The sequence below is a fragment of the Diplotaxodon limnothrissa genome, linkage group LG13 (genome assembly GCF_057381915.1).
Source record: "Diplotaxodon limnothrissa isolate DT_005_m linkage group LG13, D_limnothrissa_male_GT1.1, whole genome shotgun sequence".
Lineage (NCBI taxonomy): Eukaryota > Metazoa > Chordata > Actinopteri > Cichliformes > Cichlidae > Diplotaxodon > Diplotaxodon limnothrissa.
Genome location: NC_140608.1, coordinates 11,510,192 through 11,536,669, shown reverse-complemented (window position 1 = coordinate 11,536,669; position 26,478 = coordinate 11,510,192). Strand labels below are relative to the sequence as shown.

At 40.9% G+C, this 26,478-nt stretch overlaps 1 protein-coding gene across 1 annotated transcript; it reads left to right on the top strand.

The window, feature by feature from the left end:
* Nucleotides 1-329: 329 nt before the first annotated feature.
* Nucleotides 330-3,055, top strand: znf503 (zinc finger protein 503). Its single transcript, XM_085369188.1, has 2 exons — nucleotides 330-878; nucleotides 1,242-3,055. Exons 1-2 carry the CDS (start codon nucleotides 624-626, stop codon nucleotides 2,670-2,672), a joined length of 1,686 nt encoding a protein of 561 aa, XP_085225314.1. The 5' UTR covers nucleotides 330-623; the 3' UTR covers nucleotides 2,673-3,055.
* Nucleotides 3,056-26,478: the final 23,423 nt, after the last annotated feature.

The following is a 26,478-nucleotide window of genomic DNA, read 5'->3' as shown; positions in this document are numbered from 1 at the left end:
AATGGATGATCCAGAGTAGAGCGACTATGTTTCATGATTGTTAAACATAATAAGTGTATGGATCGTTCTTTTATGGTGTTATTTACTCTTCTGCACGCTGTTGTGTCCTTATCGCCACTATTTGTTTCTCTAACTTGTAAGCGTTCACATTAACCAATATATTTAACGCTATCTCCTCCCCCGAGCTGTCAAAATAGAGGCGCTTACAAAGAGGAGAACGTCACATCCCCTTGACCCTCCAATCACCTCAGGGTCCCATTTGATTGGAAGGCGGCAAAGGCTTTAATCTCGGACTAATTCAGCTGCTTTTGAAGTGAAAATTTCTACCAGTTCGTACTTCGGGAGTACAGAGCGAGGACCTGCACACAGACGCACACACAGGCGCAGCGCTCATGGTGCAAGACGCAGACACGGATCTGCGATAACCTCGCACCGTCTCCTTCCAGCTGCCGCGCCTTTTGCTCCGTTACTACCAGGATTACCGATTATTGAAGCGTTTTCCGATTCTTTTTCTCACCCCACCCCACGGCAGAGAGGCTCGGTGCTTTTTTTCCCTCTCCACCCAAATCTTTCTTAATGAATCTGTGGAAAGCAGCGTCACTACATTTCTTGACAATTGGGACATGATCACATCGCCCTCGGCGTCTGCCTTAAAAAATAGTGATATTTGTGTAGCGTGGGAAAGCAGCAGTTCTCGGAATAGAGGCTCAGCGAACGTCAACAAGCCTTTTCTCCACTCCGCACCTCCGTCTGATCCACTACGGCAAGCGAACCGTCTTCCCATCAAGGTCTTGAAAATGCTTACCGCACGGTCGGGACACATTTTGCACCCGGAGTATCTGCAGCCTTTGCCTTCGACCCCTGTCAGTCCTATAGAGGTAAGCGTGGATTGAATTTGTTTTTAGGGAATGCTGTTTCGTGTGAAAACGTCCTGGGAGTCTGTTCCTCTTATTCTCTGAAATCGCCTGTCCTGTTCCAAGTGTGGCTCCAGCGTTTAAAGCGGTTATTTATATATAGATATGTATGTAACACATATATGTGTTTGGTTTATTTTTTGGATTATTTTTTTGTGTAGTTTTGTTCAAGAAAGACCTCTAAATAAATAATTACACCTATATATTCGCTTTAAAACACCAAGGAATATCCCGATTAAACGTTCGCCCCCGGGACTGTACTCAAAACAAAGCTGCAGATATGCGTATTAATAGTATTTATCAATCTTTTTATTTTCTTCTTTGCAGCTAGATGCCAAGAAAAGTCCGCTGGCTCTGCTGGCGCAGACCTGCTCTCAGATCGGCAAACCGGACCCGCCACCCTCCTCCAAATTATCCTCCGTAACCTCAAATGGATCTAGTGAGAAGGAATCTAAATCGGGCCCTTTGAAACTGAGTGACATTGGTGTGGATGACAAATCTAGCTTCAAACCTTATTCTAAGCCTTCAGATAAGAAGGACTCGTCTTCGGGCGTTTCAGGCGGAGAGAAGTCTGGTTTCCGAGTGCCGAGCGCCACCTGCCAGCCGTTTACACCGCGGACAGGCAGCCCCAGCTCCAGCACTTCAGCCTCCCCTATGCCATCGGACGGGAAATGTGGGGAAAGGGATGAAAAGAAAGAGTCTGATTGTAATAAAAATGGCTCTACGGACGGCTCTGGCACCACTAGCCACAGCAGGATAAGCGTGAGTTGTGGTGGAATTAACGTGGAGGTGAACCAACACCAGGAGACGACGCCTGGCAGTAAAACCACCTCCTCTTCGGAGTCCTCATCTGTTACTTCTGTATCCTCCGCATCCGTTCTCGGGTCAGGACTTGTGGCGCCGGTTTCTCCTTACAAACCGGGACAGACAGTTTTTCCTTTGCCTCCTGCTGGTATGACATACCCAGGTAGCTTGGCTGGGGCCTATGCTGGCTATCCTCAGCACTTCCTGCCCCACGGAGGGAGCTTGGTAAACGCACAGCTGGCCAGTTCACTGGGCTGCAGTAAGGCTGGATCCAGCCCCTTGGCTGGGGCTTCTCCACCGTCCATCATGTCAGCCAGCCTGTGCAGAGACCCTTACTGCCTCAGTTACCACTGTGCCAGTCATTTAGCAGGCGCGGCCACCGCTTCCTGCACGCACGACTCTGCAGCTGCAGCTGCCGCGAACGCCCTCAAGTCCAGCTACCCACTAATGTACCCGTCACACCCCATACACGGCGTTCATTCCTCAGCGCCATCATTTAGCGGACACCCCCTGTACCCATACGGTTTCATGCTTCCCAACGACCCTCTCCCCCACGTTTGTAATTGGGTGTCGGCAAATGGACCGTGCGACAAGCGTTTCTCCACCTCGGAAGAGCTCCTGAATCACCTGAGGACACACACTGCTTTTACTGGGGCTGAAAAGTTGATATCCGGTTATCCCGGGTCGTCTTCGCTGGCCAGTGCTGCAGCAGCAGCCATGGCCTGCCATATGCACATGCCACCGTCAGGACCCCCCGGGAGTCCCGGGACTTTGGCTTTAAGGAGCCCGCATCATGCGTTAGGACTCAGCAGCCGCTATCATCCGTACTCCAAAAGCCCCCTGCCAACCCCCGGTGCCCCTGTTCCTGTCCCCGCAGCCACCGGCCCTTACTACTCCCCCTATGCACTGTACGGCCAGAGACTCACCACAGCATCAGCGCTTGGATATCAGTGAGAAGAAGAAGAAAATAAAAGACTGAAAAGTTTATAGTACTAAGAATGCAAATATAAAGACTTTTATATTAAGTGCGCTAAACTTAAGGGCGGGATCCGTGGACTTCAACTGTATTTATTTATATGTCGGCTTAAAAGCAGGCGGTAATATCTGCAAATGGAAAAAAAAAATATTTGAGCAACTCAAAAAGTGCATTATGTTGAAGCTGAACTAGTTAAAGTGAAACACACACATACACACATATGTTAGAATACTAATTAAAGTAGGGGTCTTCATTTCGATGTTAATTTGGAATTGCTATGATTGTATTTGTTCTTATTTAATGTCTCATTGAGAAGCAGAAAAAAAAATTTACATGCATGTTTGTTTCTTAAATTTCAGAAATTGTCCACATTTTAAATTGCCGTTATTTTTCAGGTGTTCACCATGGACAGAGAATTGGTATTTTTTTGTATGTATTCTGGAAAAAAAATAAGAAACAATTCTGTTCCATATCTCCGTGTGCCTCATTTTCTGACGAGAGTCAAATTTATTTTACACTGACATTTAAAAAAACAAAACAAAACATTGGGCTCTTAAATTTTTTAAAATTGGGGTTAAGAAAGCCTGATTGGGTAAGCCGACACTGGCCTATATTTTCCGGCTGTCATCGAAACAATTTAAATCGTGCAAAACAACAAATGTTTTCAGTTTTCTCACATGACTCATATAATCTTTCTTTTTTTTCTTCATTATAAACGAAACTTGGGAGCTTTGAACATCAAATTTTAGATGACTTGAAACTTGAATTAAAGTGGGAGTGTGTGTGAGAGTGTGTGTGTATGAGGGAGGGTAGAACCGGCTTTATACAGGAAATCATTCGAGATAAGTTGGGTTGCTTGTGAGTGAATTTTGTCAATACGTTGTTTGACGGGGTGTGACATGTTTTGTGGAGTTCGCTTGCGTAATGTGTGTGAAATACGCCCAAAATGCTCGATAAGGACAGCTGATTTTTCTACGGTTTATAAAAATCAAGAGCATGTGTGTTTTGAAATGCTAAATTAAAATAAATCTATATTAAAACAAAAATCAGTTTTACAACCTTAAAAAGAAAGACGGCAATTGAAGTGAATCGATCGCTGGGTTTCAAATTTAATGCACTATAAATTTTTGCAATCGTTGCCTCTTTAAAAAAAAACAATAAAAAGAAATGAAGTTCTAAGCACAGAGGGAGACTCTAAGAAGGTGACATTTAAACGTGGAGCCTATTAACTGGTGTATTTTTGACTGGATGACCATTAGGAGGATATCATTTATTTTGCGTTTGATAATCTGACCCACCTTGTGCATCTATTGTATACGCCACTATATTTGTAATTAAAAATACTCTGACTTGTGCAAAGTTGTGGGGTCTTCATACAGATGCAAACACTCACAACGCGTGTCTTGGATCTGAGAAGGCCAGGCGCATAAACGAAATATTTAAAAATGTAACATTTCATATATATATATATATATATATATATATATATATATATATATATATATATAGGCCTATATATATAGTTCAGGTTTTTTTTTTTCTTTTTGGGCATTAGAGCATTAGAGCTTATTCGGTTTATGACGCTCATATATAGATTTACTTGCATAAATCTATATATGATTCACTTGCATTTGAACTTTCATGTGCTATAATTCCTATTTTTGGATAAAAACTTTACGAATCAAAGTCGGTGTGCCGGGGCTATAACTAATAACTATAACTAATCAGACACGACTGATTAGTTATAGTAAAATGGTTTTTAGCCCAAATTACGAAGAATGGCCTTTACGTGCTGTGTGCTTGCTACCGTTTACTCCCAAGCATGAGCGTTATCTTTCAGCTCCCTTGGACATTCCGTTGACCCAGCTCTGTTACAATTACCACTGTTATTATCAAGAATGCCTCCTCAGCTATGCTGTCCCTTGCCTATCGCGCAGCGGTTTGTCAGACTTCAAAAAAAAAAAAATCTCTTGGTGTATATAAGGCCCACACGCGTCCTAAACTGATGTAATGACGGTGAAAGGGAGCAATTTCCATTTTTACCCACATCATGGTGGCTGTGCTCGGAGGTCCCCGGTGGAAGGCAATTTATCATGTGCCCCTCCCCCTGGCCCTGTCACTAGAGGAACAGGCAGGCACATGTGTGCATGAATTACCAACCCTCCCACCTCCCCAGGACCCCCCCCCCCCCTTCTCTCTCTAGCTCTCACTGTGGAGATTTGACACAGAGGAAAGAGAACATGGGGGATTAGAGCATGCAGAGTATTAAAGTACATATTCACTTTGTCCATCAAGGCCTAAAAGTGCTTAGGTGTGCGCTGAGCTCTGCAGAACAAAAGGAATCCATGAAATTACAGTACAATAGTAAATTCAGATATGCACTTTACATCAGAAATACTTAAATAAAACATTTCACTAATATTTTACTTATTTGACAGTGATCCAATTAAGCACGTTAATAGTCCCGTGTGGGCCTTGATTCAAAACAAGGGTCAGATTAAACTCTTAATTTAGCCTCTTATACATTAGGTTGGTCAAGAGTGGCTCTAAACTAATGCACAGTAAGGCAGCTGGAATAAAAACGTTTGGGTTATCCTATTGTGGACATTTAAAATAACTAGTAAGTGATTCCTTACTGAGGAAGACACCGGGTTGCATCTTTTCCTCAACTAAAAGACATGCAACCTTGCTGAAGTCGACCTTAGAGCTCTGCTTCTGTGGGGTCAGGTCAACTATATCGATGTTCGCTGTCCAAACTGCAATCTAACAGGAAAACACCCACTCAAAATATTTCCAACATGTAAACAGCATGAAAAACATATAACATGCTATTTTCTAGTTTTAGACCTAAAGCAACCATTTTAGATTGTTGGGACTTTGCATCCTCAGAGAGAGAGGGAGCAACACTGCAGGAAAACCTGGCAGGACATCTGGCAACAGGGGGAGCCCAGGACGTGACTCACACACCTAACCCCATATTCAACCCCACTGAATTACCACCACTAAAGCTGTCATTAGTGGGTGTGTGGAACAATATAAAGACATGCCGTAGTCTGCAGTGGCAAGTCTATAGTTTGGGTAACAGCTGTGTCAATAAGGAGAAGCTGCTATAATGTTCAACCCCATGCCAGACATAAGTCAAAAAGCAATTATTATCTTTTATGTATGTGTGGTCATTTCATCAAGCTGTGATTATAATGTAAAAGCTCTCTGTGATAGGAAGAAAAGGGGCCTATCAATAATGGTTAAGCAGCCATTGCAGATACCTTGCAGTTATGCTTTGCAAGTATAGATTGCTACTTTTCAAATACATTTTGATTATACACCTGCTTCTCAGGTACAGCAAAGGCCTGGTATTTGTTACCAGCTTTCATGTGAATATAGTACTTGACATTACACATACCTATACAGCTCATCTACACCTTAGCACTCTAATTGTAGCTAAAGGTGTCATAAGCTGGAACAGTTGACTGTGGTTATCTCGGGGTGTGATTTATGGATATATGGGCTGTTCAGGTGTCCACGGCTTTGCGATTGTTGTAATGAAGCCATAAACTAAGCAGCATGACACAAAGCAGAGACAGTGGTTATAAACAGATCTACTGTTTTAGGTAAATCTATACTAAATCTGCCTATTATCCAGAAGATTAAAAAAAGGAAAAGAAAAATCAGCATCGTCGTTGGTCACGTGTCATATCCATCAAAGCTAAAGCACCCTTTTCTGACAGATTGATCCTAGAATGCAGTCCCCAACTGAGAGCTATAATAGAGGTAATTTGGTTCTCAAAAATCTGTGCCAAGGCAGACAGGAATCCCTCCCAGCACTTCTAGATGTGGTTACCCTCCTCATTGATTTACAAATGTAAAGTGCTCATCCAGGTGATGTGAGAGAAGTGGCAGTGTTGATCTATCTGTGCCACTCAGATCTCTAACCAGTGAGACACTTTCTTGTGCTTAGACAGCCTAATTGAGGTCATTTCTGTCCACTCTGGGATCTACAGTGCGCCGGGGTGTTTTAGTGTTCAGATAATTTGCCCATTTTCTGATTCTGACAAAGAATATTTTATGGAAATGCACCCTTATTCCAGGCACCTTAATGGAATATGTTGGAGTAGTATGTGGGCTGATGAGGCTGTTGTGTGCCACTGATAAATGTGAAAAACAGAGAAAATGTCAGGGATGGGCTCAGCTCCAAAGGACTCTTTGCCTTCATTTGAAATTAGCAGTGCCTAAGTACTATGTCTTTAGGGAGTCACAATGCACAACCACAAGGTTGTTCGCATAGTTTGAAACTGCACAGTAAAGCCTTCATATTTTTTTTGGAGGAACCCAGTCAATTATAAGCGCTATGTTTCTTAGCTGGACTTTAAGACATTTTCTTTCAAAGTTTTAATTTTTTAGTATTTTTTATTTACTTTAATGCTTTGAGGTTTCAGTCTACCACATAATTGTTGCCTTCTTCTTTTCTCCCTTTTTCTATGAGTAAACCCTGATTATTTTAAATGTTAAATTTCGCTTCCATGGGTGTGGCCTGCCAATGACCATGAGTCACATGCTTACTAACGGTATAAATCTAGGTCTGGGTTTTTATGGGATAAAGATATAGTTATTAATCAATCCACTCCTGTTTGATGCCTCCTGATAAGGAGTGTACATAACTCATAATAAGCAGCAGATACAATGTAGGGGTTGATGTTTTTATGGAAATCTGTTTCCATAAAAAGTCATGCTGTTTAAGTTAGGCCTACACGGATACTTCTGCTGTATCATCAAAAGCAACATAAAAAGGCTCGCAGCACAAACCCGTAAAACTGGGTGCCACCCATCCTGTAAATGCTTTAAGTGTAATCCACAGATCTGCTGACTTAGCAGTGTAACAAAGTGGTTATACACACATCCATCACTGATACAAATAATCCCAAATAATTCCAGTAGACGTGGGCTGCAAATACTTTCACTGTCATCTCAGTTTGAATATATTTTAAAATAATGACAACCTTAAATAAATGAATAGCAACGCCCTTTACAAATATTATCTTAGTTTTTTTTAACTGAGAGAAATTGTATGAAAAATATAAGTACAAACAATTAACATCAAACTAAATTTATATAATTGCATTAAACATATATTCTTATCAGAAATTACAATAAACAAACACTGACTTTTAGAGTTACTCTAAAAGCTGCCATTGTGACAAAAACATTTATAAATATGAATAAAACTGAGAAGTGACTTTGCTTTACTACATTTGCTAATTTTGCATGAATAATTTTTTTTAGCAGCCCTCCCTTAAATAAATACGACTAAAATACAAGCTAGTTTCAGAGAAAATGAAGTTCTGTTTGCTGATATATGTGATGATGCAAGTTAAAGAAACCAACCTGAAAATAGTTTTTTGTAAAATCGACAGCACAATTAAAAATAAAAAAACAACAACCCACCAACACAGCACATGGCTAGATAACCTTTTCACACTGCTGGCTTCGAGAAAGAGTGTGACTTATTTGGCTTTATGACTTGTTCTTTAGTGGAAAATCTTACTCCATAGGTGTCGCTATTGCTTGATCCACCTACACATAAAAGCTACGGGCTGGGTGAAACAAGCTCAAGCACATTCTCAGAGGGATTATCAAAGAAACTAACAAAGTGAAGTGGGCGTAGATTGAGTCAGTTAAAAGAAAGTGTACTCAACCAAATGTTACATTAGAAAACTTCATCACATTGCTGGCAGTGGTCTCCACGGGGTTTGGCAGATGGTGGGGATTGGCTGTCAGTGGTGTGGAGTGGCTGACTTTCCCTCCCCTTTATGTTTTCAACGGTACATGAGTCTGTTAAGTTCCAACAAAGCACTGACTTTTGTTCAGGCATTAAAAGAAATATAAAGAAACTGAACTGAAAGTGATATCTTCAGTGACTGCAGGACAAAACTTACCTTTGTTTTTGTAGACATTTTGACTTGAAATACCAGAAAAAAACCCCAAAACAAAGGAAACTAAATCTGCTCAACAATGCTTCAGTCCCCAGTAGACCCTGACAATGAGGTAGCATACACATAGTCAGGAGTCTTGAAGTACTTCATGTAAATGGAATGCAGTTATTTAAACATTATCCTTGATCTATTAACAGTATTTGATGACAAACAAAGTCAGCTTAAGTTATAGTCGCAGTTTCCTTAAATTACTCTTCCAGACACATTGAGGTAAATTGCTTATTAATTATAGAGCTCAGTGCTATTGGACGACTAGCTTACTTAAATGAGGAGCCCACAGAGATACGGTTAGGTTTTGCTTCCATTGCAGCGTGAAGCTGAATTTCCTGCCTCAGCAGACTTTTTCCAAACAGAAACAGTCACAGAGAACCATATGGTGTCATTAATAGTTTTTTGGTGAGACTCCATTGGACCATTATCCAATTTAAAGAACACAGAGGACCCAGGACTTACTGTGTACAAGACAAGGAAGTGTACACTCCACTAAGATATCCTCCAGAGTTTCATGGTTGGAGCCAAGTGTAAAAAAACAGTAATATATAACACTTCTGTGATTTATGAGAGCTAAATTTATCATGTTGATATAAACAATTCAACTATTACCAGCTTCCACATTACTCCAGCAATTCATTCATGTCAGCAGACCCGACAATCCCCTGCATCGCTCTACACCACCAAGCCCAAACCAGACTGCTTCTCCCCGTGCTTCTGCTCATATGACTTTCAATTGAGACTTCTCCAAGGAAATAAGAGGAAAGGGGGACATTTCTCAACTCATCCACATGCAGTAAGTGATGATGCTGCGATGTATCACACATTGATCTGAGGCATTTGGGAGAGCGGAGGGTATTAAGAAGGGAGCGCAGTAGACTAATGGGCCTGACTGGGAGACAAATTGGGCCAGACATACAGCAACACAGCCCCAGGAAATATGGGGGCTTGCATCACTTTTATTGCTTTAATGCATTTTAGTGTTAACTGTGAAATTGAACTTCAAATTACCTACCATCCATTTGTTTTCTCTGTGTGTTTTGTTCTTGTTGTCTTCTTCTCTGCAGAAGGTGTAGCAAAAATATTGCAAACGCTGAACTGGCAAGTTTCTCAGTTTTGCTTTCGAAACAGGTTGCTTATTTAAAATAGTTGGCTTTATTAGTGGGTAAAAAGTTAGCGTGTAATGCAATCAAGACAAAAATCTTTTGTATTTCCTTCCAGATAATAGCATTAGGGGAAAAGAGGGCAACAAAGGAAATGGTAGTGTAAACAATATAACTCATGCAAATTTTTAGGTGATTACATTTAGAAAAAATAAACAAGAGAAAGAAAATAGAAATACAAAATAGCTCTAAATCATTTGTGAATTCCATGTTAGGGATTTCATCATGTATTTAGAGGATCAATACTCTTTAAAAATGTGTTAGTCTACAACTTTGTAATGCCCTGTATACGTTTAGTCATGTAGCTGTGGGCAATTAGCACCAACATGACAGATGACAATTCTGTAATAAAACTGCGTGCAAAATGCCTCCATCCTCATGTTTACCCCCCCCCCCCCCTCTGCTCCACTGCACAGATTTTTGTTCTTTTTGTTTCAGACTTGATGGCTTCTTCCTTAACTGAGTATGGCCATGCATGAGGCATGCAAAGGCGGGCTATAAGCCCGCCTTTGCATGCTATAAGCCCAGCACTACAAACAGTGAGCCAACAACAAACAAAGAGCAAGAGTTTAGTAAGAACCATGCCAGAGCACAGGGATGAGGTGAATCAGTTCTTGTTCTTGATCGTGACAGCTCAGTCTTATTCCTAGGCTGAAATGAAAATAAAAACTAGACCAGATTTATATATGTTTTAATTAAAACTCTAACTGAAGCAGATTAAAAATAAAAACATTTACAGGAAAAGATGTTATGACAGGTATTTTACGGCACAGTTGTCACATATAAATGCTACTAAAGGCTAGGTAAGCATTAAAACAATAATACATGGGTTTATATGAAATTCCCAGGCTGAAATAAAATTAAAATAAGACAGCATTTTTAAAAAATCATAAAAGTAGCTAAAACTAATCAGCATGTGAAAGGAAAGTCTGGAAAAGTTTCAAACAGTATCTTTGTAGACAAACTTATTGACTTGCTTATTGGCTTATTCTGCTGGTTTGGCCGCAAAGACTTGCAAAGACTGGACTTAAAATAACAAACTTAAACACATATTATATTGTATAAAGCATCTAAATGCACGATGATTGGATTCAGCGCAAGTATGTTATGTGACTGGAAGTTATACTCTTAAAACGGTGATATGACAGTCATATGCCTAATGGCTCCCCCTATAGACAGCAAATGAATGAGGAAGCTCGAGGTCACGCAATGCCAGTGTTTCTCTCATGAAAATCTGTAATAGTTCATTTTCTTTAAGGTAGAACCTGCCAAATGCGAGCTATCAACCTTTAAGGCTCTCAAAGTTATGAGAGAAGAAGCACACATACGTTAGACATGCAAACAAGCCGCACACCCAAGGAGTCAATCATAAAATAAACAGACGAAATCTACTGAAAATTTGTAGATAGAAAAACTGTCACCGGGATGATTCTCACCACAAAGAAAGTGAGAAAGACAAGTGAAGGGATCTTTTGAAACCTTAGGTAAATAAGAGGAATCAGGCGTTGAACATCCAGGTAATAACTGATGTTATGACTTGGCATTTGCTCTGACATGCATTTGAGACAGGAACATTAAAAGATACCCACCATTTGACAGGTATCACAGTTCCCTCAGGCAAGAAGGATTCTCATTTTGATGAGTGTGTCAGTCACAGTGAAGCCTGTCGACAAGCCAGAGCTCAAGCACTGACGTTCAGGAATAACACTTGTCTCAAAAATTACAAATGGAATATTTGAACAGCTGTGTGAAGGAAAACTGATTATGGCTAAACTACAAAATGGTTTGTACGAGAAGCAGCGTTTCTGAACATACAAACGACTTTCAGCACATGACCGTTGACGCCACAAAATGCTCCCCCCCCCCCCCCCCCCCCCCACACACACACACACACACACTTATACATATATATAAATATATAGTTTTCTATTCATGATGTACTGGAGATGTTTTCTGCTTGCCTTATTCTTTCAAATAACAGTGCGGAAAAGCATTGATCTAAAACGTAGCATAAGTCGGCGCTTCCAGTGTACATAAACTCAATACTCAGCAGAGAGCAATTGTACAAATTCCCAAAATGGATCATTCATAATCAACTTCAGTGAATTAGTTGTGACTGAAGTTGACAGGGCTGCGGAGAGATGGTGGACGACATGGGGTTTTAAATGCCATGCTCAGCGCCAAGTGTGAATAGTCGCTCTGTATGCATTTTTCACTCCAGCATGTGCCATGTTCAGTATATGACACTCACACTGATTTACTACACTCTCCCAGCTAAATAATTTACAGGGATATGGCTCCGTGTGCTTTTAATGGTTGTTGTATAGACCTGGTTGCCTTTAAAATGTTCCACAGGCAATCCGCCATATGGATGGGAGACCTCTCAGCACTGATTAATAAGCTGCTCGGTACCAAACAGGGTGTCAGGAAACACTGCGTAACCAGAAGCAGCCGAGGCGCAGCCGAATGTGCTGTGTGCTTTGTATGCATTCGTGAATAGAGCTCAGTCCGGGGCTCCACAGGTAATACGCGTGATGTGGCGAATTGCATGTAAAAAAAAAACAAAAAAAAAAAACAAAAAAAACCAGAGCTCTTCTACATTTTGATGTGTGTTTTAGCCTCACCGTTCACAATGGGAGGTGTATTATGAAAAATGAATGGGTCGGTTTTTTTTTTCTTTTTTGGCAAACATTTGTGTTTGCTGGTCTAAATGCCAGTTCAAAGAAACGTGCTGTTGGTTCTTGGTAGAAGGCCAGCCTATTGGTCTGCAAACAAAGCCAGAGAGCATTATTCATTACTATGTCATTTTATGTTCATTTCATGGATGCAGCAAATCAAACGCTATTGTTCTTTTAGATATTATTTGCTGTTAATGTTTAATGTCTCGCTGGCTGTTCATTGAATTTGAGCATGTTCTTTAGCATGAAGAGAGCTGATACGCGAGCAATTTGTCATCCGGGTGTTTACTTTGGAGCACCTGTTGATTATGCTTTCTGATCTGAGCCACCCATTCTTTTGATGAGTGTACACTTGTTTCAACTCACAGTTGGCATTGGCATTAATTTACTGTTGGACTAGTGGTTTGTTTAAGTTTTAAGTTTCTTTTGGTGGGAGTTAGCTGGGATCTGGTGAGGTTACTTAAAAAGAATTAATCAGAATGACAAAAATAAAAACGATAGTTCAATTCAATACAATTCAGCACTAACCCTAGACTTTATAGGAGTTAAATTTTAGTCAGTGGCCTAATGTGAGTCTCCCAGGAATACTGTGACATAAAAATGTTCGAGAACTAGCGCTTTAGACAGTGCAAAACTGCAGGGAGGCAGCCAGCATTTTCCAGTTCAGAGCTCAGCACAGCCCAGCATGCTTTCGACAGGTTGAGTGCCTACATGCTTTCACTCTGGAACGAACAAACAATATCCCCTTGTTCCCGGCAAAAAATAAGGAGAATCAATGTGACAGCTGTGAACAAATATGAAGATGATGACAAAGTCAGCCATGTGAAATACCTTTTTTTCCTCCTCAAATCGCGTGAACTTCAAAGCTGTAATTACTAATTTGATCCACGAGCTGTTTGGTACAGTGTCTCATGCTAAAGTGCTGTATTGTCTGTCAGCGCGTCGGTTAAAAGTTTGAAATGATTACATGTAAAGAGACAGAGCATAGCACGTATCCTTACTGAAGTTATTCTCCCAACTATGAAGAGACCAGAAAGCTGTTTTAAATTAATAATAATTAGCGCTGCAACCTTCAGTCATCTGTTTAATCATATATGCGTCTCTTCTGATTGAGCACCATGGAAAAAAATTTATCTATAACGTTTTTGTCAACCTACAGTAACTGTGTATATAAAGTTTAAAAAGGAAAAAGTATTTAAGAAGATGTATTGAATCCCACAATCCCACAGTCTGCCATCACGTGGCATCTGAAAAGCAAAATCTTGGCAATAATCTTCATTTACGTTTGGTTATTGCCCCAACAATGAAATATACACACACAATAATGTGTGCTCACACTTGCCTCTCTCACACACACAAACACACAAGCTATTGTGGCCATCGGGTTTTAATAAGCAACCGACAGCAATGTATGTTTCTTGATTAACTCCTAGTTCCTCTCAACACATCTTTGACTCTGTTTGGCACAAATCCACATTAAAATCCAAACGAGTGCTGCACCCTTTCCACACATCACATAGTTGTCCTCTGTGTTTTCTGTGTGGCATGTAATGGTTCATCCATCTCATCTGTTCAGCTAAATGTGCTTGTTGAAAACTATCTGAGACTCTGCCACAGATTTCATTTCCATACACACTGTATACTGTGAGCTTTTAGCTTTTCTGGTCGCTGAGTATCTTTGGAATGAAATCTGGCTTTTGGCCACAAAAAGTCTGTCGTTTGAGTATCACATGGTTAGTGGTGCTTCCTACGGCTATATTTATGTACTCCAACTGTATCCCCTTTCATTGAAACCTAACCAGTGGGTGATTTGTCTCCATAAGAGAGTGCCATTTACAAGCAGCCATGCTGGGGTGGGACCCCAACCAGAGGACTTGTTAATAGCACACATCCACTTCTCACCATATGCTGTCCAGAATAAACCAACATATACTGAGAGAGATGTCGAAACCAATTTTCTATGAATGGTGGACCACAGCGGTAAACTTTCAAGGAGTTTGAATGTAACTTACCCAGCTGACACCATCATAAACTAGGTAGGAGTTAAGAAGTGCAGTGGAATACTGGGGATATTTTTGATACTTTTTTACTGTATTGTAAACATTTAATATTTTTTATGTAATCTATACATTTACATATAGATTTGCTGAATAAGAAGCTACCGAGATCTCTAAACATTGTAGAATTAGTATTCAGTTAACCAATCACATTCCTGTTAGTTATAATCAGACTTTTTGTTGTTGTACCATTGTGGTTGCTGTCCTACATTAGCAACAATCTTATGAAGCATATATTAATTAAAATAAACATACAAAATGGCACAGCATAGCTTTAGAAATGGTTATTAATGATCTATCTACTGTGTGTTTTACTCTGGCTTGCCAAAAACAATAAATGTGCAGTCCATGTACAGTCCAGGAAGTCATTAGCACAACATTAGTGGATTTTAAACACACTGGCTTGAGAGAATTTAATTGAATGTTTTCTTATAGCTGAAAGCGACTTTCTCTTTATCAATTATTCTTTGATAGTTCTTGATGATTTTCTCTGATCTGTTAATCATTAAAGTTTTAAATGTAATTTTCTTGCTGGGCACCATGATTATAAAGCACTTTGGAATTGCTGTCATGTATTAGTAATTATGCTTGACTTTAATATTTGTATTCCACTGTAGTGTACAGCTCTAATGTACTTTTATATACAATACAGTTCAAAAGTTTTAAGCCCCAGGTCATTATTTAAATTTTGGTGATGATCCAGAACACCTATCTGGAGACCATCTGACTGGCAACCGCTTCATTTTTCAGCATGACAATGATCCCAAACAAACTGCCAGCACAGTAAAAGCATATCTGGATAGAAAAACACACAGTGGTACAGTATTGGTCATGGTTTGACCTCCCCACTGATGGACCCCAACATTATTAAAACCAGTGTGTGATCATCTTTATGGAGAATGAAATAAAAGATAGTCAGCATCCACAAAACAGCTTCCTGAAGACTACTTGGAGAAATGACACAAAGGCTTCCAAAAATAAACTCTATTTTTGCCTTATATACTCTATTTCAATTCAAGTCAAGTGGTTTTATTGTCATTCCAACCATGTGCAGTGGTACAGTACACAGTGAAACAAGACAATGTTCCTCCAAGACCATGGTGCTACATATGACATATAACAGACAGTCAGCACAGGACTGCAAAAACTGCAAAAAAATAAAATAAAAAGGTATGTTTGCATGTTTCAATAAATCACTGCACAATTTCCATTTTCACAGTAAAATATAAAGAAAAGAGGGGTGACTCAAGACTTTTGCACAGTACTGTAAAAGCTGAAGTAGCACAAGTTCAAGATTCAATTTATTTTTTTAAACTGTCTCTTTGACACATACAGGAGAACTCAGAAGATGAGTTTTGTTTCAAAGATGACTAATTTTTTTTGTAGGATACAAACTATAAATTGGAAGCTTTTTAGATTTAACAAGGCCACAAAGGGCAACTTCACATAGACCCTATACATACCACTTCTCACTACCTGGATACATTTGGAAAGTCTCACTCTCTTGATGTAATTGCCCTCCATTCATAAAAGAAGATTGATCGAAAATCAGATCTCTGCTTATGGGCCCCGATGACAGCGAAAGAAAAATGCAGAATTTACTGTCTGCTTTTACAGCCGGATTTCAGGAATAATTGTTGCGGGACATGACGGTGAGTTAGCAGTTATAAACCTGTCCTACATATAAATTACCTAATCAGGAGATCCCAGTGGTTATATAAATTGAGCCACTCATTCCTCTTCAATGGCCTATGTGTGCATATAAAACCACAACGACCATCATATACTTCACAGGAAAAGGGGGCAGCCGTTGCTGTTTACAGAGTTAGGGGGAAATGGATGACTTTTTGCATGCTCAATCAACTGTGAAATGTCCATTTAATCATCCCTAGAAACCCCCCTGGTTTATTTGTGCTGCAGCACAGATTTACATTTCCAAACATCCCCCATATTAATCATTACTTCATCACGCCCTCTAACTGACAAGAAGCATAAACCACCTCAGTGTACTGCCCTGTCGACTAATGTGTGTACGTTTCTGTCTAGGAGCATGCGTGTACGCGTATTTGTGTATATGCGACACCCTGAATGTGTACGCGCATGTGTCGGAGGGTGGTTTGGACTCAAGGAAAAACCTGCCCTTTGATTCACTCACCACTCACTGTGTCCAGCAGAAATATTGAGTTTTAGTGGCATGATCGCATTTTTTTTTCTTTTTTTGGGTCCAGTGAGGTTTTCTAAAATACAACTTTTCAGGCTGGGGAAGCCAAATGGGAGTCACTCATATGAACATTTTTTTTTTTACTTCATTCAAGGAAATCAGAGTGACTGATGTTATTTTCAGGAAGCAACATAGAAGAAAACACATGACTTAAAAATGGCATTTTTTAAGATTTTGTTTCTCTTTTTAAATGTGAAGTAGTTTTGCAAATAGCAGGGATCCAGGTTGGCTTTTGCATACAGCATTGTGAGCCATACAATGGCTGAGGTCAAATTTTACTTTTTTGCAAGAGACTGCATACTAGCCCATCGTCAGCAGTAGACAGCTTGAGTGATTTACACGTACTGTACTGCAGCAGGAGTTGGCAGAGCCTCTCTACCTACTGCCTTAATGAAATTCAGGATGTTTCACCATCAACAATGAATCCTTCATAAAAGAGAGAAGTATGAGTTTATCACCCAGGATGAGAAGCATGTTACATTTGCCACTTTAAACAAGATGAATGGGTCACTCAGCCATTTACATTCTCATACATTTTTATGACTCCGCCATGAAGTGGATTTGATCTATTGGTAATAAGATAAATGATGGGCATAAAGCTTTGGCAGTTCTGACTTTAAACAATCTTTCATTTGATGCCAGTCTTTTACTTTTACATGACGCACTGTCTGTCTTCACAACCTTGTGCTCAAATAGCTAAGAAGTAGAAGATGGCAAGATTTCTTATTTCCTGACAAGCACGACGCACACTCACACACAAACGCAGACACACAAAAACACTTTTAACCCCACATATTTTGTATGTTGCATGTATGTGCTCTTCTTGAGCAGGTCGACCTTTGAGGCGCACAAAGGGATGTTTTGTTCGATGGAGATGTTCAGCCAACCAAAGGAGTTTGCCATGCAGCATGAAAAGCAGTTGAAAGCTTCACTTTGCTGTTTCCAGCTCTTTTTAAAGTTTTTTTCCCTTCTGGAATGACGCTTGTATGTGTATATTTGAACATGGAATTTTAGTGGCACGGAGACAGAGAAGGGTCACAGGAAATATCCCCTGTCAAAGAATGATGGAGAATGGTGAATGGAGCTGTCCAAAGGATCACAGTGATGGAATAAGACATCCTCCCTGCTCCCTCTCTCTCTCTGTCTTTCTCCCGCTTTCTCGGTTGACCTGTTATTTTACACATGGTGGTGGCTGGTTTAGATGAAGCCATTAGAAACATTTGAACAGAATGATCTGTCTCTGACTGTTACGTAGCTCAAACTTTAAGCTGTAAGGCTTGCAGATTTAAAAAAAACAAAAACTACTTTCACAACACCATGGATGTTCCTTGTGGAGACATCAGTGTTCTAATTAAAAAAAAAAAAGAAAAAGAAAAAGAAAAAAAAGCCTTGGCCCATTTAGTCACTGGTGAGCGAGGGCGTCGCGGTGCAGACAGAATGAAATATCACCTGGTCGGGCTAAATGACAATTTTATTTCTCACCTCACTTCGTAGTGAAATATTACCACAGCACTTCCTCTGTGGCAACTTTTGACTGAACAGGATGTCAGTCCAGCTAACTAGTTTGCCAGTAAAACACTGACATCATCCCCTAGCCCCGACTTATTAACTGACAACGCCAACGAGCACAGACATCTCAATCTGGTGTGTGCGCATTTAAGTTTGGTTTAAATAATTCTGAAGTCATCTCTTGTAAGGAAGACATGGAAAAGGCTGCTAGGAACGGAAGTGGAAAGTACAACACACGGCCTTTGTTTAGGTATCTACGACGAAGCCTGTAATTTAAGCCCTAATGGGCTACGCCATTGCTGCTGCAGGCATCGCCACTCGGAGGGAGAGACGGGGAGAGAAGGAAAGAGCTCCATCATGGAAAAGGGAGCTCCTGTCCGCTGCAGTGGTCCAGGACAAAGCTGAGAGCTCCCAGACGCCCCGCATGATTAATGACTTACGGCCACGCTGTGTGGAAGCCTGGTAATTAGCTACAGGCTGATTAAAGACAAGTAAACTTCTGCTGATAACCCGATTCTGTTTCTCCCCAGCGCCGACACTGGCATGTGGAAGCTCTTACTGCCAGGGTTGCAAGAAACAGACCAACACTGAGTATGATGAATGTAGTCTCCAACAGGCGTATACAGGCTCTAATTTAAAACTATTTAGCGTGTGACATATTGGCATTGTGCTCTCTCTGTCTCCCTCCGTTCATGTTCATGGTTCGTGATGGTGTCCAAGTTCCAGAGGGCTGTTGTTTTGAGTCTGCGCCTGACATATTCATGAATAAAGTTTTGTGCAGGCTGCTCCCCCCCTCCCACTTTGTTCCCCCTGGTCTTTTCCCTCTTCATAGATTTTCCTCCAAACATTTGCATTTCCTATATTAGCGAAGGAAAAGAGTGGCAGCCTGCCACCAGAGTTCATCAGCTACCAGATTTTACAGTCCCGGCTGTCCAGAAACAGACAGGACAGCTTAAGCTGGGCCAGAAAGTGGACAGCATTATATGAGATTTACCTTATGAGACACAAAGCAAGCAGAGTTAGCTTAGGCATGAAAAAAGATGAAAAGGCCTCCAAGTACTCCACCAGGAGCCAAAACAACCCGCAAAACTTGTCTCTGTATTTTCACGAGTTGGAAATATTCCCCTAAGGTAAACAGATGGAGGACAAGAATAATGAATAGTAACATTAAATAAAGCTGATGTCAGTTGTTTTGCAGTTTAGCTTAAAAAGTCACGCACATACCGGAATTAGTATTAGCGTTACTTAATAAATACCTTACTGTGCACTGTCATGATTGCACACTGATGGGAATGGAATGCCACGAAAAGAAGTTATGCAATAAATGCATCCATTTCTCTTCTAATAGTGTAAGAGTAGAGACATTAGCCAGGTTTGCAGTGGATAGTTTGCTGCGACTATAATTGTGCAACCCAGTTTGTCTGTGGCAAGTAAACGATGTGTGTGTGTGCAAACATGTGCGTGTGTGTGTGTGTCTGGCTGGAAAAGGACAGTGCCACAGGGCAACGATATGTGTGCTGAGATGAAATGCCCGGCCACCCACTCTTCTCCTTTTATCACCCCTCTCATAATTAGGTTGGTTAACATACTGCCGTGTATGCAGTCATATTGACTGGAAGCTTAATCACATTACTATCGAGTTCCCGTCCCCGCTTGCCCCAGGTGACGCTTGTAAGTCCAGAGTTATGGCCCTAACCTATGGGAGGAAATTAGCTGTGGACACAAGTTTGTTCTTGTTCTCCACCCTCTGTGTGAAAATATTTAGCAGGCGGGCGGGTGGGCAACAACACTGTGAGAAATGGATGGGGGAAGCACAATGTTCTACATAGACTACCAGTCTGAGCCATGAAAAATGCAGGAAGAGCAGAAAGAGGTAGAGCGTGTGTTAGTTTGGCTGGCAGTCCATTAGGCCTGATAGACATTTCACTTACCAAAGTCAAATATAACAGTCTAGCATTCATTAATATGAGGAAGGGTCCGGGGAATCAAACCCACCATCTGGTTAAGACGACAGTATAATCTACAACTCATGATTAGGTCTAAGGAGTGGAATTTCACTTTAATCTTTTTCAGGGCTGAAATTTCCATCTGCACTGTGCGGCACATCATTTTTCTTCAAGACAAATGTGCTGTTTTTCATGTTCCAAAATTAGATCAGAAGAAAACGATTAATCATGTCATGGCCTGGGAAAGGAAACAAAGATCTGATTTTCCTCTCTTCCCTCTTTCTCCCCACCCCTGCACCTCCCCTTTTCCTTACCTCTTCCTGTTCCTCCCCTCTTGCCTCATCTCTTCCCCTCTCTAAGACCTCCCTCCTCCCCGTTTCATCCTTCCTCTATCTCTTCTCTTCTCTGCCTTCTCTTTGCTGTTTTTCTGTTTTTTTCACCCGTGTTCTGGACAGTGTTTCCGAGCCACGTCTTCCTCCCTGTCTTTGTTCGAGACAGAGTTATTTTTCTCTTCATTGCTTGGCTTCGAAAGAAAGGATATGTAGTCTTAATGATTAATTTGAAATGACGAAGCAGCTTCAATTAGCATATCCTTCCCTCTTTCTGCCGCCCTTTCCTGAAATGGTGAACAACAGATGGCAGGCTGTTTGTGTGTGACACCACAACCGAATCCAAACTGGGAAGAGTGCAAGTCACCAGGACTGCAAATTAGTGAGGCCACACAACTGTCAGGTGCTGGCCTCCGCTGACAGTTGTAGCCCATTACGGGAACATTGATGTTTTCACAGTGTGACAAAAAGGATCCCTTTTTTCGCCCCCCCCCCCCTACTTTCAGAGGACCTGTCTGTCAGCCAGCTCTCAAGTCATAACAAATCACTGGCACTCAGCTGAGGCTGAGCATTGGGAGCGTCAGGGGAAGATAAATGACCTGCAGGCCTTTGAAGTGCTTTGGCAGTTCAGATGGCTCGGCGGCGCTGACAGAGAAATATACACAACAGCGTAACCAATAATGAGAACATTAAACATTCCTGCCTCCTGACAGGCTGACAGGAAAGCCCAGCCTGGCATCAATCATCTTCCGAGGCATAACCTTGACAATAAGTCTCCTCTCTGCCTCCAGCTCTCACCTCGCACTCTCCAGACTCCAATACCCAGACTGCACTAGCTGCTAGGCTCAAAGCGGATAGGATGGTGGGGTAAAGATAATAGCGTGGGGGCAGAAAGAAATGAGGGCCACACAATCAGTAGACCAAGACAGATTCTCTATCGGTATATGTAGGTGACAGCAAATGTGGGCCTAGTCTACAAACATGTCAGGGTATCACACAAGTTTTACCATGTCACCTTAGCCAGGGTGGCAGTGCACGCTATGCTATCTCCTCACCATGTACCCACAGCTTCTGTCTGATATTGTAGTGATTTGCACAATTAACAATTTGGCACATGTGATATCGCATAGAACAAATGCAGTAAGTTTTTTGTATTAACCAACCAGTTTTTCCGGTCATTTTGCATCGTGCAGTGAGGACACTTCAATTTGTCCAATGCTTTTAAACTAAACTGAAGAAAATTGATCACATAAACAAGTATAATTATTCCCATGTGAAATCAGGATCCACAAGATTTAACATTTTGTCTTCATTAACAGTGAGTCAAGATTAGGTATAAATGCTCAGTTTGTTATCCAAATAAGTATACTTAGTGTGACAAGGAAACTGCAATGCCCTTCAGAGCTGAGTGGTACTGTCCAAATATACGTGTCTTTCAACAATAGGTACTGAAAAAGCAGGAGCAGGCGCAGCCTCCTTGCCAAACTTTTACTTAGCGGAGTATTTCACTTGTGTTTCCTTCATTAGCCATCCACATGTAAATCAACACAGACTGCTGACCCTCAAAATGTTTATGTTCTCCGGTTTCCAGCATTCGCGCAGCGCACTGGTCAACCGTTTTGTTGCCGCACCAGTACGTATGATTTATGTGGAAAGAAGACATTTCCCCTTTGACTAGCACGTTTGTGAAAAAGGTATGTCAAGGATGTAAGGTGCTTGGTACAGGCAACCTTTCAAGAGAGTATTTTTTTACCCCCTTATTGGAAGAGCAATAAATATCTTGGCGACAGGGCCTTCTCATGGTTACAAAGCTTACCTGCAACTGAGCTGGATAATTAGCTGGCCCAGAAGATGATGTATGACTTTCATTACCCTTTGGGACAGGGCAAACTAAATGAGGACACAGCTAATTGCCGTGCAAAGCAGTATGGCATGAGGAAAAATGCGGGGCCTACTCTCTCTCTCACTCATTCTCTCTCACTCTACCAGCCCTGTTGGGGAAAAAAATGGAGGCCCCGTTGCAGTTGCAGCGCTGCGATCTCCCTCTCCTCCCTACCTCTCTGGCCGCAGGAGTTCACCGACTGTCCATAAATCAGGAGCTGCTTACAGCCGAAACTACCCTGAGTCATCAGCATGCAATAAGCTGAGTGACAGATTCCATCCTGACTACATAACCCTCTCAGTTCAGTCTTGTTTCTCCCCTCTGCTTCCTTTTCTCTTGCACCTTTGCTCTGTCTCTCCATCTCTCTGTCTGTCTGCCACATCTTGAACTTCTTTGAAATCCAAAAGCACGGTGGGGATAAAAACAAAAGCCGGTATAATCACGAGATCTCCCTCTCTGCCAAGCGTTGGAGGGAGAGGCTAAGAGCCGAGCTGGATACGAAAAGTGTTTCCAGAAGGAGTTCCAGTGGTCGAAGCTAATGTCTAAAATGGTGGGGTTAAGTATGTTGGCATCCATTACAACAGCTAAGCCTTGCTCTCCTGCTGACATGCCAATTCAATTCAAGCATGGCGCTCATTCATTATAAGAGAGTGGGAGGGTCAGGTGGTAATGGTCATCTTTGTGAGTGGGTTGGGTGGGGAACACATACTGTAACTAGAATTTTAGCCTCCTTTGGGAACTTACTGTCACGTTCTACACATGCAGCTCTATCTACTATCGAAAATCCTTTTTTTTTAATACAGGAAAAATGACATTCCAGGGCATCATCTACCTGTGACAGTCCACTTTTATGTTAATGTTCCTCATGGCTTCATTCACACATACCTACAAAATAATGGAGCCAGAATGCCAAGCTAATTTTACCTCCTGGTAATGTCATGTCAAATTTCAGGTTGTACAAATTACTGGTTAAGCTTCCTGTCATAGTTTCCAACTTCACTGAAGCCAAGACTTTACTCTAAACTGTCAGTTTACAAATGATTAAATCTGTAATAGAGTTGAAAATGCAGAGTGAACTGGGAAAAAATTAGCATGCATGAAAGGTTTGGTGATTTTGGAGAGGGCTCATCATATCTTTTGTGATGTTTATCAAGAAGGACTGGTACTGTGCAAAGGCCTGCTGTTCATTCTGTGTCCTGTGTGTAGAAAAAAAAGTGTTCATAATTTTAAACATTTTTTATTTTACTAGCATGAGTTTGTTCTAAAACTGACAAAGTTGCAAAATGCACAAACTCACAGTGGTAAGCGTGTGCATTATTGTACTGCATGAATTCAGACATGTGCTGTGTTGAAAGTAATACCTACATTTTACTAGGTCTAAGTTAGTGAGATAGCTAGCTAGGGAGTGAATAGAGATGCATGGGTAATCACCAAACCCACACTTTGTGGCCAGTAAGTTTCCACTACAGGCTTGAGTTTTATTTTAACATTTGCTGTAATAGCGCCGCCCAGATTTTGATGATAAGTTGGGTATGATTACATTTTTTGAGAAAACTGGCCATTGCTGTCATGAAATCAGTTATGTTCCATAGGCTAAGATCTTTTCATTTGCTAATGTTATATAAATATTTAAGCTAACTTAATGCAAGTAACATTGTACCAAATAATGTTGGCTACAAGGCTACCGTCTCTATCCTTACATTTCAGTCTATATCCTGTTTGCAAAGTATTTTAAGCTCAGGTTTAGCCTGCTTCTGCTAAAATGATTCAATCTTTTTGCCAACTACCTTTGGAGTTGTTGACTTATCACATTACAGTGCTGACATATTATGGACTTTTTCAGCTTTTAAGGTGAACCTGTTTCATGTTTATCTATATACAATATATCTAAGAGATATGGATCAACACTGACATTAACTTTAAGTTGAGCGTCTTGCCACCTGTCAAATGAAGAGTACTGTGAGAAATGTGAGAGATGTTTAGATTCTTATCCAACTCTTATTGCCACTGGGAAGGCATTGGATTGCTCAAGAAATCCTCCTGTAACCAGCCATGAAGTCTACTCTCAGTGACAAGAAGAGGAAAGAGTCCTGCAGTGGATCTTATGGCTCCTACAGAACTCTGATGTCATCATAGAGGTGTCATTCTGGGAGGATACTTGTTTTGTGTTTAGTGCCTAAAGCTTTTGCACCCCCCCCCAACAGCTGTGAGGTAAAACAATTACAGATGACGATTGTTGTTCGGTTCATCACTGAGTGCAACACCTTTTACATTACATGCATTTTTAAATATCAAAAATAAGAACGGGAGTAGTTTCGTTCCTAGTTCATCTGTCGTCACATATTCTTACTGGGTGCAACAGCAGGTGTGTTTCAATAATACAAACCTCAGAGGCCTATGTGAAATGACACATACTGACAGCTGGAAGCAGCAAACACACCTTGAGCAGCTGCTTTCTCAGACATGGAGCAGAAGAAGAACCTTGTGCATGTGTTTACAGTAGAGTTGATAGCTTTCACCACGTTACAAGGGTTTAATAACGTTAATAAAAAAAATAAATCAACAAGGAAGATATATCAAGGATCTGAAAAGTATTTAATAGACAAGTCATTCAGTGTTGTCTTCTCTTGTACATTAAAATATATGCATGCACTCATCTTGCACTAGTTGACATCTATCTATCTATCATTTCTTTCCTGTATGTTGTGGCAGCTCCACACTAAACCTCTCATGCGATTAGTTCTAAATGCAGCATTATTATAAATGGCTTGCAGAGTCACCATAGTCTGTCTTTGTCTCTAAATCTACATCTGTTCAATCAGATTTATGCTTTGATTTAACACCTCTCTAGTGCTTTACCCTCAATTAAACAAATTTTTATCTTTTTACATTCTAATGGGGGTCAATCTGCACATAACACTCACTGCCCTTTGCTTCATCGATGCCAAGGACCTATAAAAACAGAGAGAAGCAGCTCTACCATCAAATGATTTTGTCAGCGATGAACTTAATTTACTTCAGTTCAGTCAGCAATGTGGAGCCTATTAATTCCCTCTCAGTTGCGTGAACGAGGTCTTCTTGAATCTATTTTGCTACTTGCTAATGAAGCAATTGTTTCCTCTACCATGTTTCATCTCGCGGAGCGTCGTTAACCTCAGACAAATCCAGAAAGGCGTTTGAGCTGTCGGGAAGGATTTTGTTTGATTCGGTAAGTTGTGTGGATCTGAGACTTCAAAGGTACGGCTCGGTTCAGATCCACATGAAACGGGCACAGTCCAGTGATGCGAATGTCTGCCTTCTCAGAGATTATCACACGAGTCAAACCGCTGGGCTGCATCTTACTTTTATCTAAATTAATTTGGTTGTAATAAAATTTCATTTCAAGTGAAGTCCATTGTCAGATTAATTGTTCCAAGGAGCAAATCTATTTTAGTCTGCACGACATTTAGGGCCTCATCATCAAAAAGAAAAAAAAATACTCAGATGGTTTTGTTATGGGGTAAGAAAACAAAGCTTTTTTTAAACTATGCAAACAAGTTTATGGTTTCTTAGTTTCTTTTATTTTTGTATTATTTTTCTATTGATTCCATTTTTCATGCGTGCCCACAGAAATCAAATCCCAGTGTGCACTTCTTTGTCAGAACTCATTTGATCTATTTTTTTATTTATACTGACAGTGGGTGAACTCCACTGTTGGGTGAATTCCTGGTTGTCTTGGATGGAACTGCTTGCTCAACACAGCGGGAAGGGAGCAGGCCTCGGTGATGCCTCTTGTTTATCTAAAGGTGAGAATTGTTTTTGTTCTCACAATTCTCACAACATATCTCCCTCCTCGGCCTGCAGCTCAGAGGGGCACATATGAAGAGGAGGTGAATGATTCAGGCTGAGACATCTCTGTATTCCTCTTGTTTTCTTATGTGTGTGTGTGTGTTTTTAATCTATGAAGAAATGAAAAGTTCTTTAGGGTCTGATACCGCCAACAGTACATCTGGTGCTAAGAAAGGTGTATACACATTGC